Genomic DNA, 16,289 nt, shown 5'->3' on the forward strand with positions numbered 1-16,289 from the left:
CCACAGTAGCATCAAGGCTCTAACAGTCCCCCCCCCCCCAGCTCACAGCCTGGTGCTGCCCCCCATGTGCCCAGCAGGGGGTGCTGCCCCCCCCCAGGAGCGGGGGTCATCCATGGTTCCGTTTGATGCAGTTCTGAATACAGCATTTTCCAGCCATAATCTTGGGGGGGGGAGAAGAAGAGGGGTTATAGGGCTCAGCGCCCCCCCACCTCCCAGCTGTGGGGCAAGGAACGGACAAGGCACTTTTCAGGGTGTCATGGGTTGTTCCCACCCGAGGCAACTTGTGTCAGCTGGAGAGGGCTGGACATAGAGCAGGGTGTGCTGGGATGGATGGACAGAGGGGGTGTGGAAGAAGGGATGGATGGATACAGGGGTGTGGGGGATGGATGAATAAGGGAGTGGGGGGGAAGATGGATGGATAGATACGGGGGGGGGTGGATGAATAGATAGAGGGGTTGGGGGATGGATACAGGGGGGTGGGGGATGGATGAATTAGGGGGTTAGGGGGGAAGATGGATGGATAGATACAGGGGTGGGGGATGAATAGATAGAGGAGGGTGGGGGATGGATGAATAAGGTAGTGGGGGTAGATGGATGGATAGATACAGGGGTGGGGGGGTGGATGAATAGATAGAGGGGTTGGGGGAGGGATGGATAGATACAGGGGTGGGGGGAAGATGGATGGATGAATAGAGGGGTTGGAGGATGGATACAGGGGGGTGGGGATGAATAAGGGAGTGGGGGGAAGATGGATGGATAGATACGGGGGTGGGGGATGAATAGAGGGGTTGGGGGATGGATGGATACAGAGGTGTGGGGGATGAATAAATGAGGGAGTGGGGGAAAGATGGATGGATAGATAGATACAGGGGTGGGGGATGGATGAATTAGGGGGTTGGGGGGAAGATGGATGGATAGATACAGGGGTGGGGGATGAATAGATAGAGGAGGGTGGGGGATGGGTGAATAAGGGAGTGGGGGGAAGATGGATGGATAGATACAGGGGTGGGGGATGGATGAATAGATAGAGGGGTTGGGGGAAGATGGATGGATGAATAGATAGAGGGGTTGGGGGATGGATACAGGGGGGTGGGGGATGGATGAATAAGGGGGTGGGGAGGAAGACGGATGGATAGAGACAGGGATGGATGGATAGAGAGGGTGTGGGGCGGAAGACGGAAACATACCTACGATCATATTGATGGATGGCATGACGAAATGGGAATTTGCTGTAATATTTTTGAGGCCCATGTTTCCCTCTGTGCTCCGCACGGCTCCCCGCGGGGGCCGAAGGGTTACAGAGCCGGCGCCATGGGGGTGGGGCCATGGACCGCAGAGGGTGGGGTGAACGGGGTGTTAAAAGGGCAGCTGGAAGCGACCCCGATCGACGGAGGAAGCACATAGCCAACGGGCCCCCGCGGAAGAACGGCCGCGCTGGGGCCAACCAAGGGTCCCGCCAGCCCAGTGTCTTGTTGCCACCAGTGGCCGGAGCCTGGTGCGTCACGGAGAAGGAACAGAACAAGGTGTCGCGTGAGCACCCCATCGACCGCTCCCGGCTTCGGGCAGGCAGAGGTTTAGGGACACCCAGAGCCTGGGTTGCCTCCCTGCCCTACCAGTGCTGGACCCACTCTCGAACCCCGTTCAACTTGTACCCTTCCCAGCATCCCCCGGCAGGGAGTTCCCCAGGTTGATGGGGCTGCCGTTGGTTTGTTTTCAACCTGCTGCCTGGTCATTTCATCCGCTAAGCCCTGGTTCTCGCCTCATGTGAAGGGGTAAATAGCACATCCCTGTTCCCCGGCTCCATCCCCGTCACGATTTCACAGCCCTCTCTCACATCCCCCCTTCGCCGTCTCTCCCCCAACCTGAACGGTGCCCGTCCTTTTCATCTCTCCTCAGCCAGAAGCTATGCCAGCCCCACATCATTTCTCTGACCTTCTCCACACCTTTCCCAACGCTAACAGATCTCTTTGGAGCTGGGGCGACCCGAACTGCCCGCCGAATTCAAGGGCTGGGCGCACCCTCGGTTTATAGAGCGGCATTAGGCTATTGTCGGTCCGATTCTCCCCCCTTTCCTCGTGGTCCCCAGCCTCCTCTTACGTGGCGTTTGCCACGACCGATCCTGACTCCGCCATCTCTGTCTCGGGCGGTACCTGCTACTCTGGAGCCCTTCCTCGCGTGGGTACGGCTGGGACGACGGTTTCCCACGTCGCATTTATCAACGCCCCGTCCCCCCGTCTGTAAGATCTTTTGGGGGCTCTTCACCGGGCGCTTTGGACTTAACGATCCGGAGTCATTTTGTCTCGTCTGCACGTGTTCGCTCAGCATTCGCCCCTTTTGCCTTTCTGAGTACGCTGCATAGCGCAGACCCCTGGGGGACCCCCCGGCTCGACTGCGCTCTGGTCTGAAAACCGCCCCTTTCCCCTTTGTCTCCTGTCTTTTCACCAGCCACTGCACCACCAGCCCCCTTCCCTCTGGGCCCGGCCTGCTTTGCTTCAGAGCCTTGTCCAAGGACGCTAGACCCACCCGCTCCCTTGGCCACATGTCAGGTGCCCCCCTCGGATTCCAGCCGGTGGGCGAGAGAGGGATTTCCCCCGACCCGCCTTCCCCCACCTCTCGGCGCCTTCTGCTCTGCCCTCAAGTTTTACCCCATGGGCCTGGCATTGATGCTGGGCTTAAAAACCAGCCTCCCATTAGCCACCTGCCCTGGTTATATGTTGGGCAATTAACCCCCAAGGAGGGGACGCTCCAGCCTGGAGCCCTGCAGGGACAATGGGCCGAGGCGGCGGTGGGTGGCGAACCTCGGGGCTCCCCACATCCGGGCAGCGCTGCCAGGGGGCACTGCAGAGGGTGAGGGGCTCCCCCCAGTGGCTGGCTCGGGCGGGCCGGCTGGGCAGAGCTCCCGGGGGCAAGCAGGGGGGCTGGAGCCCAGGGGCTCAGTCTCTGAACCGGGGAAGGGCACGGGGCCTGGCACTGACGGGTTGCTCCGAAGGACTGGCGAAAAGCTAGGGCATAGCAGCCCCCCTGGGGGAGCTGGGACCGATGGATAGATGGGAGGGCAGGGGGGCGGATGTGTGCACAGGAGGACAGACAGATGGATGGGGGCATGGGGGGTAGACAGAGGGGATGGATGTGTGTAGGGGGATGATAGAGGGGTGCACGGGGGGATGGACAGATACACACGTAGCCCATAGAAGTGGTCGCTTTAGGGCAGGCAGAGCCCTTAGGAGGCATTTCTGTCTTGGGGGGCAGCCTCTCCCCCTCCCTTCTCTCTCCCTTCCCCCACCCCCACACACTCTGGCTCCCCAGGGCCCAGCTCCGTTCCTGCCTCCCCCTCCAGGCATCGCCGGCAGGATTCGAACCCCGACCCCCTCCCCTCCCCGGCTGCTGCGCAATACGGGGCCCGGCTTTTGGGATGCTCTTCTGCAAAGCAGCCACTAGAGAGAGCCACAGGCTGCATGGGGGCGGGGGAGGGAGGCCCCCGCCAGCTCCCGAGTCCTTCCTGAGCCGGGGGGCTCCTGGCATCTCTCCCCCGGGGGGCAGTCGGCGGGCGAGACGGGCGCCCTCAGGGCCTCACTGGATCAGCGGGGCCGAGCGGTCGTTGGTCACAGTCCGCTTCAGCCTGACGTGAGCGAAGGGGTTAGACCTGGGGGGGGGGGGAGAGAGAGAGAGGGCAGGGGTCATGGGGCCTCCATGGCAGTTGTAGGGGGCAAAATCCAGGTGCTAGTTCCCGCGGGGGGGGGGGGATCCTGATGGGTGGGGGGCCTCGCTGCTCTCACCTGGACGGGGAGGAGTTCAGGGGGCTCCCAAATTCGTTCGCTAACTGGGAAGAGGAAGGAGAGAATCACATTAGCCGGAAGGTGAGGTTGGAGGGGGGGGTTGCAGGGGGCAGGGCACGTGGCAGTCACCAGGCTGGCCCTGCAATACACACACTTGACCCCAGGTGGCAGCTGGCAGAGGGGCCTGCAGAAGAATGGGGGGGGTGTTCCCTCAGTGGGGCCCCCTTGGTGGCAATTTGGGGGCACTGGACAACCGACCAATTCGCTCCCTGCCTCGGTGGCATGCTGCCGGCCCCCTGCGCCCCCGGCCTGGCTGGCACCCTGGGGGCGGGCAGGCCAAGCGCCACCCACGGAGGGTCATCGAGGCGAAGTGCCCGGCCATTGCAATGGAAGGGCTCCGGAGGCTCCGGTGAGCTACTGCCCCTGGAGGGGTGGCTGGGTGCCGGGGGGGGGGGGGGGTCTCGAGGGTCGGGGCACGCTCAAGGCTGGGCAGCAGGCTCCAGGGGGGAGGAGACTGGGGGGAGGAGCTGTGCCCCGAGAGGAGCCGAGGGACCCCAGGGTCCAGCAAGTGGCCAGCAGGGGGGCACTTACCTGGAAGCTCCTCCCCCAACTCACCTGTGACAGGTCGGGGTTCATCATGCTATAGGGGCGCTGGCGGAAGGTGCTGGAACGGGGGGAGGGGGTGTAGCGCAAGGCGTCACCCCCGTGGCCCCCCTCCGGGCTGGGGGCCACACACCCCGCTTTGTCCAGGGTCCCCGTGCTGCAGCTGTTGAGTTTGCTCAGGGGAAAACTGGGAGGGGGGGTGAGGCGGGGTTAAAACGAGGCCCTGGAGCTGCACAGGTCCCCCCAAAATACTCCCCCCCAGCCCCAATCTCCCCCTCTCTGTGCCCCGCATCCTGCCACCAGCTCAGCACCACCCTCTCCCCATCCCGCTCTGCCCCCTCCCATCCCCCTAACTCGATACCACTACCAGCCCCCCATCTGCCCCCATCCCCTCCAAGCCCCCTGCCTCCCCAGTCCCAACTCCAGCCTCCTCCATCTGTCGCCCCCTACTCCTCCTCTCCCCTCCCACCACGTGGCACACCCAGCCCCCAGCTCACCTGCCATGGGGTTTCTCAGGGGTCTCGGCAGGGGGGACGGGACGGGTGTACGAGAAGGGGAACCAGCCTTTCCTGGGGGTGGGGGGAGCAGAGGTCAGGCAGGACGGAGACACGCCCAGACCCTCCCCACAGAGGGTGGCTGAGGTCACAGCCCCACAGAGCCCAGCGAGGGCCCCGCTGGGACCCGGATCTGGACCAGGGACTTAGAACCCAGGAGCCCGGATCCATCATCCCCGGGTCTGGGAGCCAGGACTCCTGGGTTCTCTCCCCAGCTGTGGGAGGAGGGGAGGGGAGAGGGGGGCGCTCACTTGTGCGTGGCCTCGTTCTCCCCGTAGTGCCAGCCGTCCCGGGCCTCGGCCACCAGCAGCGCAATGACGTCGCCCTCCTGGAAGTTGAGCAGGGTGCTGCTCTCACCGGGTGCGTGGGAGAACACGGCCTGCACCCGGCGCTGCTCGGCCCGCACCCCGCTCCGCGGCAGGGTCCTGTTCTCTGCTGGGGGGTGGGAAAAGGGGGGAGGTCAGGCTGGGGATTCCTCGCCTTCCTGCCCCTGGAGAGGGGCCGAGAGACTGAGAAAGGGGCACACGGGGGATATGTGGTGGGGGGTCTTATGGGGGGCATCGGGTGGGGCTTGGGGTGTCCCAGGATACACACAAGGGAGCCTGGGGGGCACCAGGCGATACAGATAAAAGCTGGACTGGGGGGGGAGAGGAGAACTCGGGGGGGGGGGGCGTTGTGTGTGATTGGCCAGGAACCCGCAGAGCCCCCCCCACAGCCCCAATCTCCCTCCCAGGTCAGCCTAGGGTATGAAATCGGAACAAGCCGCTCAGCGCTGGACTCTTAATTGGCTTAGGCTGGGCAAAGCGCCCAGACCTGGGCGGTGGGGGTGGGGCAGTTTTCCCCCAGAATGGGGTCACCCTCCCCCCCAACAACCCCCCACGGAGCCTGCATCGTGTGCCAGGGAGGCTGGAAACCAGTGGGGGCTGGGACACCCCCATCTGGGGTCACATGTGAGACGAGCTGGTCAGGCTCAGCTCCAGCAGCAAACGTGTCTGAGCTGGCCAGCTCAGCCCAGGGCTGGGCTAGCAGGGGGCTGTGGGTCGGGAGTGAGGGGCACCGGCAGGGCTCGGAGGGGGCAGGGCTGGGCTAGCAGGGGGCTGTGGGTCGGGAGTGAGGGGCACCGGCAGGGCTCGCGGGGGAAGGGCTGGGCTAGCAGGGGTTGCGGGTCGGCAGAGAGGGGCACCGACGGGCACTTACTGAGCGTGGCGAGGCGGGTCTCAGCAGAGGCTTTGCGGGGGATGGGCAGGGTACAGGAGTAGCCGTCGTTGGCCCTGGGCGGCGGGGGGGTCTGCGTGGCTGGTGCGGGCTGTGGGGCCGGCAGGCCTAGCGGGACGGTGAGGGGCTCTCTGGTGGGCAGGGGCCCCAGGTCACGGGAGCCCCGGGTGCGGTGAGAGTCGCCGTTGGGGAGCGGAGTCGCTTCCTGCAGTGAGACGCGCTGCGGAGGGAGAGACGGGGGGCAGGGGGAGGGGCTCTGCTCACTGGGGATCAGGGACACCTACCCAGCTGGGCTTGGGGACCCAGGAGTCCGAGTCACCCTCCCAGGGGCTCTGCCCTTGCAGAATGAACCCAGGAGTCCGGGTCACTGACCTAGCTAGGGATGAGGACCCAGGACACAAGGTCACTGCCAGGGGGACCCTACCCCTCTCCCGTAGTCCCCAAGTCACCATCCCTGTCCGGAAGGGGACCCAGGAGTCCGGGTCTCTCCCAAGGGGCCCCACCCCCTGGCGACAGCGCCCCTCCCCCATGGGCAGAGACATACGTGGTTGAGGGCCAGCCCCCCACCTCCCAGCAGGGGCGCCAGCTCCGGGGGCACCTCCAGGGGCTGGGGGGCGGGCAGCGGGTCGGAGACGGCGGGCGCGGCGGGGCTGTTGGCCGTCTGCTTCACCAGGGCCAGAGCGCGGTCGGGCAGGCGGGTGGGCTGGACGCAGGACTGCTGCCAGCCGGGCAGCTTGGCCCCCAGCAGCTCCTTCACCTGCGGGGGGGGGGGGGGGCACAGATGGGTGAGGGGGGCGGAATGGGGGGGCCTACACTGCCCCTCATGCCCACCCAGGGGAGCCCCCACCCTCTACGGGGCTCCCACTCCCCCCCACCCAGTCCACAGCGCGACCCCCAACCAGGGCCCCATAGGAACTACACCACTCCCCCTCCATCCCCCTAACATGGGGCCTGTGGGGGCGGAGGGATACGGGGTGGAAGGATATGGGGAGTGCGTGACCTCTCCCCAGTGGGTGGAGGGATAAGGGGCGGAAGGATATGGGGTGGAAAGCCCCCTCCCCAGCAGGCGGAGGGATACGGGGCGGAGGGATACGGGGAGTGCGTGCGCCGGCCCTGCGGCAGAGGGATACGGGGCGGAGGGGTACGGGGAGTGTGTGTCCCGGCCCTGCGGCAGAGGGATACGGGGAGTGCGTGACCTCTCCCCAGCGGGTGGAAGGATACAGGGCGGAGGGATACGGGGTGTGCGTGCCCCGCCCCTGCGGCAGAGGGATACGGGGTGGAGGGATACGGGGAGTGTGTGACCTCTCCCCAGAGGGTGGAAGGATACAGGGCGGAGGGATACAGGGTGTGCGTGCCCCACCCCTGCAGCAGAGGGATACGGCGTGGAGGGATATGGGGAGTGTGTGACCTCTCCCCAGCAGGTGGAAGGATACAGGGCGGAGGGATACGGGGTGTGCGTGCCGTGCCCCACCCCTGTGGCAGAGGGATACAGGGCGGAGGGATACGGGGAGTGCGTGACCTCTCCCCAGCGGGTGGAAGGATATGGGGCGGAGGGATACGGCCTGTGCGTGCCTCGCCCCTGGGGGCGGAGGGATACAGGGAGGGCGGCTCACCTTGGCGTTGTAGGCACCGAAGTGCTTGGACACAGCGCATTGGCGATCCACCAGGAACGAGTACCGGCGGCGCTCCTCGGTCAGGGCAGCCTTGTATCCCTCCGCCACAAAGCGGTCCAGCTCGCTCTGCTTGGCGCTCATCACCTCCACATACTGGGAGCGGGGGGAGAAAAGAGTCCCAAGGGGGTATCAGAGCATGGGGGAGGGGTTAATCACCCCAATATCAGACCTCACCACCTCAGAGCTGGGCCTAGATATCAACCCTGCATCCGACCACAGATAATCCCCCCCATATTGGCCTGACACCCCATATCAAACCCCATATAGCCCCCCACATCAGACCCTGACACCCCACATTGGACCCCAAATAACACCCCCCATCAGGCCCTGACTGGATTCGGTGGGGGAAGGGTTAACACCCCCCACACACTCCTCTGCCCCCCCTCCCCGTAGCAGGCCCTGGTGGGGGGAAGGGTTACCACCATCCCCCCCTTGCCTGCCCCACTTCCCCCTCCTCCCCCTGGCAGCCTGTAGAATGGGGGCCGTGACCCCGAAGTAATGGTTCCCCAGGCAATGGGTGTCGACAAAGGGGGGCCTTCCGGAGCCAAGGCGGGGAGTGGGCAGGGGGGAGGGGAGGGAGCAGGCGCCTGACATGCTAATGAGGGGGGAGGGGAGTGAGTGGGGGGGACCCTTGAGCAGAGGCGAGGGGGGGGCAGAGAACTACGGGGGGGGGCCCAGGAGACACTTGCCAGAAACTCTTCCACTCTGCATCCCCCAATTGTGTCTCCTCCCGCCCCCCATGTGGGCGCCCCCCCCAGCGTTTCCCCCCCGGCCCGTGCGCGTTCCACCCCCCACCCTCCCGAGTCCATCCACCCAAAGCCCCTTATGGAGATTAGGGTCCCAGGCACCAGCTGGCCAAAGAATGTTAAAACCCTTCGGAGCCGCGAGCCCCTCGGGTCCCCGATCCCGCCCGCGCCCCGAGCCACCGTTCCCAAGACAGCAACGCCCGCCTCTGCCCGCCGGGGGCGCCGGAGGGAGCAGGGCGGGGGAGCTCCCAGCCTCCCCCCGCCTCCAGCGGGACATCCTGCTGCGGTTTCCGGCCGGACGTAACGGCCCCGTGTCTCCTGCGGGAGCCTGGCCGATCCCATTGTTTTCCCAAGCTCTGCCCCTAGCTGCCAGGGGCCCCTTGGGGGGCTGAGGGAGAGGGGGGTTGAGGCCTGGGGCCCTTTCTGCCCCCCCACCCCCCCCAAAATCAACCAGCCCTGGAGGTATAGAGGCTTTGGCCAGTGTCTGTGTGCCCAGGCATGTGCCCGCGGGTGGGTGTGGGTGTCTGTCACGTGTGTACCGTTCGTGACACGTCTACCCCGTTCCAGCCCGGGGACACCGTGTGCGCCACGCGTGTTAGTGTTTCCCCGTGTTTGAGCGTGTCGGGCTCACGTGTGGGCGTGTTCGGGGCGGCTCCTCTGCTGTCTAGCCCGGGACGAGCGCGCCGCGCTTGCGAGCGTGGGACTGGGCAGGAACGTCACCACGTGGGGGGAAGGGGAGGGTCTCGGCCCTGTGGGGCAGACCCCTATCCCAGACCTTGCTCCCAGATTAAGTGCCCCCCAACCAGATTTACAATCCCCAGCACCTCCTGGTTCTCACCCCCCTGAGAGCCCCTCCCCCTGCAGTCCCCCCTCCCCTGCACCTCATGGTCCCCTCTACCCCAGCCCCACTCCCCCCCTCACCTGCACCTCGCGGTCCCCATATTTCTGGGGGTTCTTGCTGCTCTGGCATTTCTTGCGCAGTTTCTTCAGCTCGGCTTGACACTTCTCAATGGCCTCCACCTTGGCCCGGTGCTCGCTCTGGTACTTCTTCAGGGTAGCCTGAGGGGGCGCCGGAGAGCGGGGCGGGAGGGGGGGCAGTCAGCTCGCCCCAGGGATGAGGCAGGGTGGGGGTGGGGAGAGAGAGAACGGGACTTCCCAGGACCCTCAGCAGGGCCAGCTTGGTCTGCGCAGCACCCGGTATGATAGGGACCCCCCCACAGATCTCAGTCAGAGGGGTTCTATGCACCCTGATGGGGACCCCCCCCTGTCCCGAGTCACTGGGGGGGCGGGGGGCGGGTGAGTGCAGCGCCCAGTGTGACAGGGACCCCAATCTGTGTCTGAACTTATGAATGGTGCAACTGGAGAAACTGAGGCAGGGAGAGGGCAAACGCCTTTCACGGCCACAATGGGCAGAACCCTTTGGTGGGGGTGGGAAATTGAAAAGGGGAAAATGGGGGGCACATGGGGGGGCTGGGCGGATAGGGGCGCAGGGAGGGGCAGGTGCCGGGCAGGGGGGAGTCAGGGGCACCGGGGTGGGTGCAGGGGGGCTGGCGGGCACGGGGGGAGCAGGAAGGGGCAGGCACCGACCTGGGAGGGCCCTGCAGGGCTGGGGGGAACCCTATGCCGGGGGGACTCTCACCAGCAGGTACTTGACATCCAGCTCCAGTTTCTGCTCCAGCTGGGCCAGCAGCTCCGAGTGGAAAAGCTTCAGCTACAAGCGGGTGGGGGGGGGCACAGAGTGGGGGGGGGGCGAGAGGGGGACAGTGAACGAGGGATCCCCTCTCCCCCAGTACATCTCCCCCATGATATCCCCCCCCATGTCATCCCAACCCCCTTGGTATCCCCCTCCTCCCCTGGTATCCCGCCCCCCTACCCCGGCCTCTGCTGAGAACGCAGGGTCCCATCCCCGCCCCCGACTGTTCTCTGGGAATGAAAAGTTCTGGGTGCAGGGGGGTCTCATGGGGGGGGGACTGAGAAGGCAGCAGGGCTGGGTGGGAGGCGCCCCAGGGCTTTGGGGAGATGGGGAGCTAGCTGGGGAGGGGAACCGATGTGGGGGGGGGGAAAGAGATAACGCGATGGGGAGCGGGAGGGAGATACTCACAGTTTCCTCCAGCTGCACCTGGATCTGCCGATGCACCTCAGCCATCTGGAACAGGGTGTCCCCTGCGGGATGGGGAAACGACAGGTGTGTGTATATGGGGGGATGGGAGAGCGTTAATCCATCCCATAATCCCCCACGTGGCGAAAGGGCCCATCCCCGTCTGCCCCCCACACCCGAGGCCTCGCGCGCCATTTCCACGTGTGAGCAGGGCCCCCCACCCGTTAACACACATGCCCGGTGCTCACACACTAGCCATGGCGAGTGGGGCCGGCTCCCTCCCCCACCTGGTCACACAATGCGGAGGCTCCCCGCGGTCACCCCCACGCTGCCCTACAACTCGCAGTCTGCCCGTTGGTGCACGCCCGCCTCCCGGTTCCTGCCATCTGCGCACACCCTCACACCCACAACCTGTGCACACCTGCCACGATTTGCACACACACAATCCCCTCTCCAAATTCCCAGACACTCCCCACTGGCTACACCCCCGCACACCCCTCTTCACACGCTGCTCACCAGCCGCACACACCCCTGCTTGCACCCCCCCATTGTGCACGCAACCCCCCATGCATGACACATGCCCCTCAGTGTGCACCCCATGCGCCCACGCCCCCAATGTGCCCCATGGCCCCCTCCCCCAGAGGCAGAGGGACACAATCCCCCCTTCAGCCCCCCTCACTCCACCCCACCACCTATTTGAGCCCCCCCCACCTCTCAACTCCCCCTTCCCTCCCCCCAGGCAGGTCACACCCTGGGGGAGGGGGAATTTGGGCTCTGGCAGCAAAGTGTGTGTGGGGGGTGAAAGGTGGGGGGGGGGGGAGCTGGCCCCCCAGGCCGTGAAGGGTTAAAGCTGGAACCTTGGGCCGGGAGGAGTTGCTAGGCAAGGCGAAGGGAGAGGAAAGGGGATGGCTGGGCCTTGAGCTATGGTAGTGGTGGGGGGGGGGCATTTCTCAGGACACATATCTCCCCCCGCAGTCTGCAAGGCTGGCCCAGCCCCAGACAGGGGAGGGGAGGGGAGACAGGAGGAAATCGCAGCTTCCAGCAAGAAAACAGCAGCTTCCTGCAGCAGGAAGTCCCCAGCACGGAGACCTGGGGGGTGGGGTGGGATGCCAGGGGCGATGGGCCCATAGTTCTGATCCAGGCGGGCGGAGAGGAGGCACGACACCGGGGTAGATGGGCCTGTGGGTCTGACCTGGAGCAGACGGCCCAGCCCTCTCCCCCCGCCCCACAGCCATGTCCCCCAGGTATCACCTACCCAGTTCCTTGGACCCTTGGCTGTCGCTGGCCAATTCCCCCAGCTTCACCAGGGCGTCGAAATAACCCTTGGCCGCTACGGTCACCCCTGCCGGGACAGAGAGAGCAGGAGAGAGTGATTGACACGGGGCCTTTCCCCTCTAGGGGGTGCCAGCTCCCACCCAGCCCCAGCGTGGGGACCGGCTGGTTCAGGGGGGCAGGGAATGGGGCATGGGGCTTGTCCCCTCGAGGGAGCACTGCTCCCACCCGGCCACAGGGCGGGGACCGGCTGGCTCAGAGGGGCAGGGAATCGGGCATGGGGTCTTTCCCCTCTGGGGGGCGCTGGCTGGATGGGCTGGGGGGTCCGTGGGGAAATCGCAGTTTACCTGAGAGCGCGCGTTGGTAACTCTTCCCCATTGTGACAAAACTCCTCAGGCCGGGGTTGAACTGGTCCAGAATCACCTGCACCAAACAGGGTGGTGATCACAGCTCGTGCTGTCACCCGGCTCAGGGATGCGGCCCCTCTGGGGTGGGGCACGAGGGCTGGGTATACAGGGACCCCTCGCCTGGTGCTGGGATGCAGCCCCTCTGGCGTGGGGCGCGGGGGTTGGGTATCCTGGGTGGGGGGGTGGCACAGGATTTACATTGCACTTGCACCTGAAGAAGTGGGGTATTCACCACAAAAGCTTAGGCCCAAATAAATCTGTTCGTCTTTAAGGTGCCAGCGGGCTCCTCGTTTTTGAAGATTTACATTGTAGGACACCAAGGTATTATATTCCTAAGCAAAGTGACACGTGGAGGGGTGAGTGGGGGGCTAGGATGGGGAGCGAGGGACGGATCCGGGGAGTGTGTGGAGAGGGATGGGTGGGGATGGACGGAGGAGCACATATGGGGACGGACAGATGGACAGGTGGGTGGAGGGGCGAGTGTGGGGATGGACAGGTGGGTGGATGGATGGATAGAGGGACAAATGAGGAGGTGTGTGGGCATGGATGGATAGAAGGGTGGACGTACAGATGGATAGAGGGGTGGACGGACGCATAGAGGGGTGGACGGACAGATGGAGAGAAGGATGTGTGTGAAGATGGATGGACAGATGGATGATGTGTGTGTGTGGGGGGGGAACAGACACCGTACTGAGCCCCAGGGCTCTGGCACCCCTAATACCCAGCAGGCGGCAGACGGGGACAGCTGAGGGCAGATCAGCGCCAGGCCCGGCCCGGCCGCCTCAGCAGGAGGGCGGCTGGCTGGGCGAAGGCCCCTGGGCACTGGGCCGCGGCCGGCTGCCCACCCTTCCCCGCCCGGCACACGGGAGCCCAGCACCAGCTCAGCCCGGATCAGTCGGCTCAGCCCGATGGCTTTGGGGTCAGCGGGTCGGGCGCAAAGACACTGTCCCCCGGGGCGGGGCGGGGGAGCCAGGACTCCTGGGTTCTCTCCCTGTCTCGGGGAGGGGAGGGGGAGGACTAGTGCTTAGAGCGGGGGGGGGGGGGGGGAAGGCTGGGAGCCAGGACTCCTGGGTTCCCAAGCAACCCTACAATGGTAAAGCAGCCTACAATAACGAAGCAGGACATGTAGCTATCGCTAGACATGTAGACACGGACAGATGGACTGATACGCCTCATGGAAACACTGGAGCCAGAGGGGTGTAGCCGGGGGGCCCTGAGCTGGGGCTGTTCCCTGGCCCCCAGGCCCTGTGGGGGGGAGGATCCAAGAGGCATCTGGAGCCCAGCCCGATTTCTCTCGGCTCCCACAGGCTGTTTCCCCGGGAACGAGTTAGCCTTTTAAAAGAATCTGATCCAGCCAGAAATTGCAGTCCCCCCCTGCCCCCGCACATCTAATCCCCTGGTCAGCTGGGACAGGGGGCTGGGAATCCACACAAGATGCAGCCCCCCCGCAACAGTGCTCTGCACCCTGGCCCTTTGGGGGGGTCACATCCCATCCTGGGGGGGACCCCTGATTGGGGGCTGCATGGAGGGGGATGGAAGGAGGGGTCCCAGGGCCAGAGCCATGGCTGGCATAACTGGGGGGAGGACAGAGTGATTAGATTGGGGGACGGAGGGGTGCAGACGGGGATGGAGGGGTGCGTGGGAGGATGGATGGATAGAAGGGAGCCGAGACCCCAGCGCCCGACCCTCCCCGCAGATGCCAGATGAACCCCTCAGCGACACGGGCAGGAAACCATCCCCCCGACCCCCTCCCTCGCCCCAGCATTTGTGGGTTCATTTTTCCCCTTCGTTCCCTTCTGAGCAGGAACGAGATCAAGCTCCCGGGGGAATCCTCCGGGCGCAGCTCGGGGGCTGAGATCAGAACCTGGCCCCACTGCAAACAGGGGTGACTCCGGATTGACCCTGAGAGGGAGCTGGGATCAGAACCTGGCCCTGTTGCAATCAGGGGTGACTCCGGATTGACCCCACCCCCTCAGGGCTGCCCCATGGGCTGGGGTTAAAACCCATAGCCTCAGAAAGAGCCAGAAGCTGAGGGGACCAGACCCTGGCAACCGACCCATCCCCAGCGCTCAGTGGAAGTCCGGGTGAGCGGCAGGGCCCCCAGCACCCCAACCCCCAAGGGGAGGCGGAGCAAACGGGGGACAACGGAATCTCAGGCCCCCCCCCTCAGGCCCCACTCCCCCCTCTCCATCTACCTCCACACATGCACCCTCCCCCGCAACCCCCCTCCCCAAAACACTTCCCCAGACGCTTCCCTGCCAGGCTAACAAGGGGGCTCCAGACTCCAGGGGGTGGGGGGAGTGTAGAGAAAAGCTCCAGGCCAGGGAGACGGAGGGAATGCGGGGCGGGAGGGGGGTATGGCCGGGGCCAGGGAGTAGAATAACTGCGCAGGCAAGGGGGCGCAGAGGAGGCGGGGGGAGCAGGGAAGGGACTAGAGGAGTGGGGGGGAACCGGCGGGGGGAGCAGGGAAGGGACCGGCGCGGGGGGGGGGGGATGCCGGCGGTGGAGCAGGGAAGGTGCCGGAAACGGACCGGCAGGGGGGACCCGGAGGGGGAAACTGGTGGGGGGAGCAGAGAAAGGACCTGCGGGGGGAGCTGGCGGGAGGAGGAGAGAAGGGACCGGCGGGGGAGGCGGGAGACCGGCGCGGGGAGGGGAGCCGGCGGGGCTCACCCTGTAGACACTCTCCGTGAGCCGGTTGACCTCGTCCGAGCGGGACATGCTGGCGCCGGGGACCGGCCGGGAGCTGGGACGCAGCGAGCCCCGAGGCAGGGACCGGAGGGCGGGGTGGGCAGCACCAGCGGGTGGGGGAGGGCGGAGTTGGGGCTGGGGGGCCAGGGGGAGGGGAGCGGGGTTGGGGAATGGGGGGGGCAGAGTTTGTGTGGGAGGGATTCTAGGAGGGGGAGGAGGAGTTGCGGGGGAGGGGGGCTTCTGGGGGGCGGGGTGCTGCGGGGGAGGAGTTATGGGGGGTGCGGTGGGGGGGCCACTGAGAGAGACAGACAGGAAAAGGTCCTGCCAAAACGCCAGCCTGAAAATAAACTTTCCAGCCAATCAGGAGTCGCCCGTGACCGCCCCATCCTTCCCCTCCCCTCGAAATCTGGGCCACTTTAGCATGAATGGGCGTGGCCTCTTTGGCTCATTTCCATATTTAAAGAGACAGGCTAACACCCCCCCACCACCACCACCGTCACCGTCACCGTGAAATACACCCCACCCCAGACGAGACGTGTTGGCTTCGCTGGAACCAGCCCGATAGATGGACCCAGCGGCGCTATGGGCTGCGGGGAGCTGGGCGGGGGCAGCAGCGCGGGGCGGGGGGCTCTGCAGGGGGCGCTGGGCTGCGCGGAGCGGGGGGGGGCAGTAGGGGGCGCTGGTCTGCGGGGCGGGGGCTCTGCAGGGGGCGCTGGTCTGCGGGGAGCGGGGCGGGGGGCTCTGCAGGGGGGGTGGGCTGTGGGGAGCGGGGCGGGGGGGGGAGTAGGGGGCGCTGGTCTGTGGGGAGCGGAGCGGGGGGCTCTGCAGGGGGCGCTGGGCTGTGGGGAGCGGGGCGGGGGGCTCTGCAGGGGGCGCTGGGCTGCGGGGAGCGGGGCGGGGGGCTCTGCAGGGGGCGCTCTCCCTTCTAAGTACTCAGGTCAGTGGCCAAATATGAATGGTCATTGTAACATATGTCTCAGATGTGCAATGGGGACTGGGGGTCAGGAGTGACGGGCAGCGGCAGGACTGGGGGGGGGGGAGCCCAGGGCTGGGCTAGCAGGGGGCTGCGGGTCGGAAGTGAGGGGCACGGGCAGGGCTCTGCCCTCACCCTCTCTTCCCCCATCTCCACTCCCTGGGTTCCCTGATCCGGTTCCAGACGCAAAGACGTGTCTGCTGAAGCGTCCACTTCCCTGGATTCCTGGTGCCCACCTCACCCCCAGGTCTGCGTGACCCCGTCCCCACCCCCGGACCTGGCGT

At 65.8% G+C, this 16,289-nt stretch overlaps 1 protein-coding gene across 2 annotated transcripts; it reads right to left on the reverse strand.

Annotated features, from left to right (window-relative positions):
* Window positions 1-3,360: 3,360 nt before the first annotated feature.
* On the reverse strand, window positions 3,361-15,141 carry LOC141976206 (BAR/IMD domain-containing adapter protein 2-like). 2 transcript variants are annotated; one of them, XM_074937032.1, is made up of 14 exons: window positions 15,015-15,141; window positions 12,285-12,360; window positions 11,921-12,007; window positions 10,669-10,730; window positions 10,207-10,278; window positions 9,489-9,626; window positions 7,762-7,914; window positions 6,693-6,905; window positions 6,131-6,368; window positions 5,185-5,365; window positions 4,877-4,948; window positions 4,392-4,566; window positions 3,777-3,820; window positions 3,361-3,643 (listed from the first exon to the last, which is right to left on the reverse strand). In XM_074937032.1, the coding sequence occupies exons 1-14, from the start codon at window positions 15,060-15,062 to the stop codon at window positions 3,571-3,573; spliced, it is 1,632 nt and encodes a 543-aa protein (XP_074793133.1). In that variant the 5' UTR covers window positions 15,063-15,141; the 3' UTR covers window positions 3,361-3,570. The 2 variants fall into 2 exon arrangements, with proteins under 2 accessions (XP_074793133.1, XP_074793132.1); XM_074937031.1 differs by having other exon boundaries at window positions 3,362-3,643; window positions 5,185-5,368.
* Between the last annotated feature and the right edge of the window lie 1,148 nt (window positions 15,142-16,289).

Source organism: Natator depressus, chromosome 23 (assembly GCF_965152275.1).
Source record: "Natator depressus isolate rNatDep1 chromosome 23, rNatDep2.hap1, whole genome shotgun sequence".
NCBI classification, from domain to species: Eukaryota; Metazoa; Chordata; order Testudines; family Cheloniidae; genus Natator; species Natator depressus.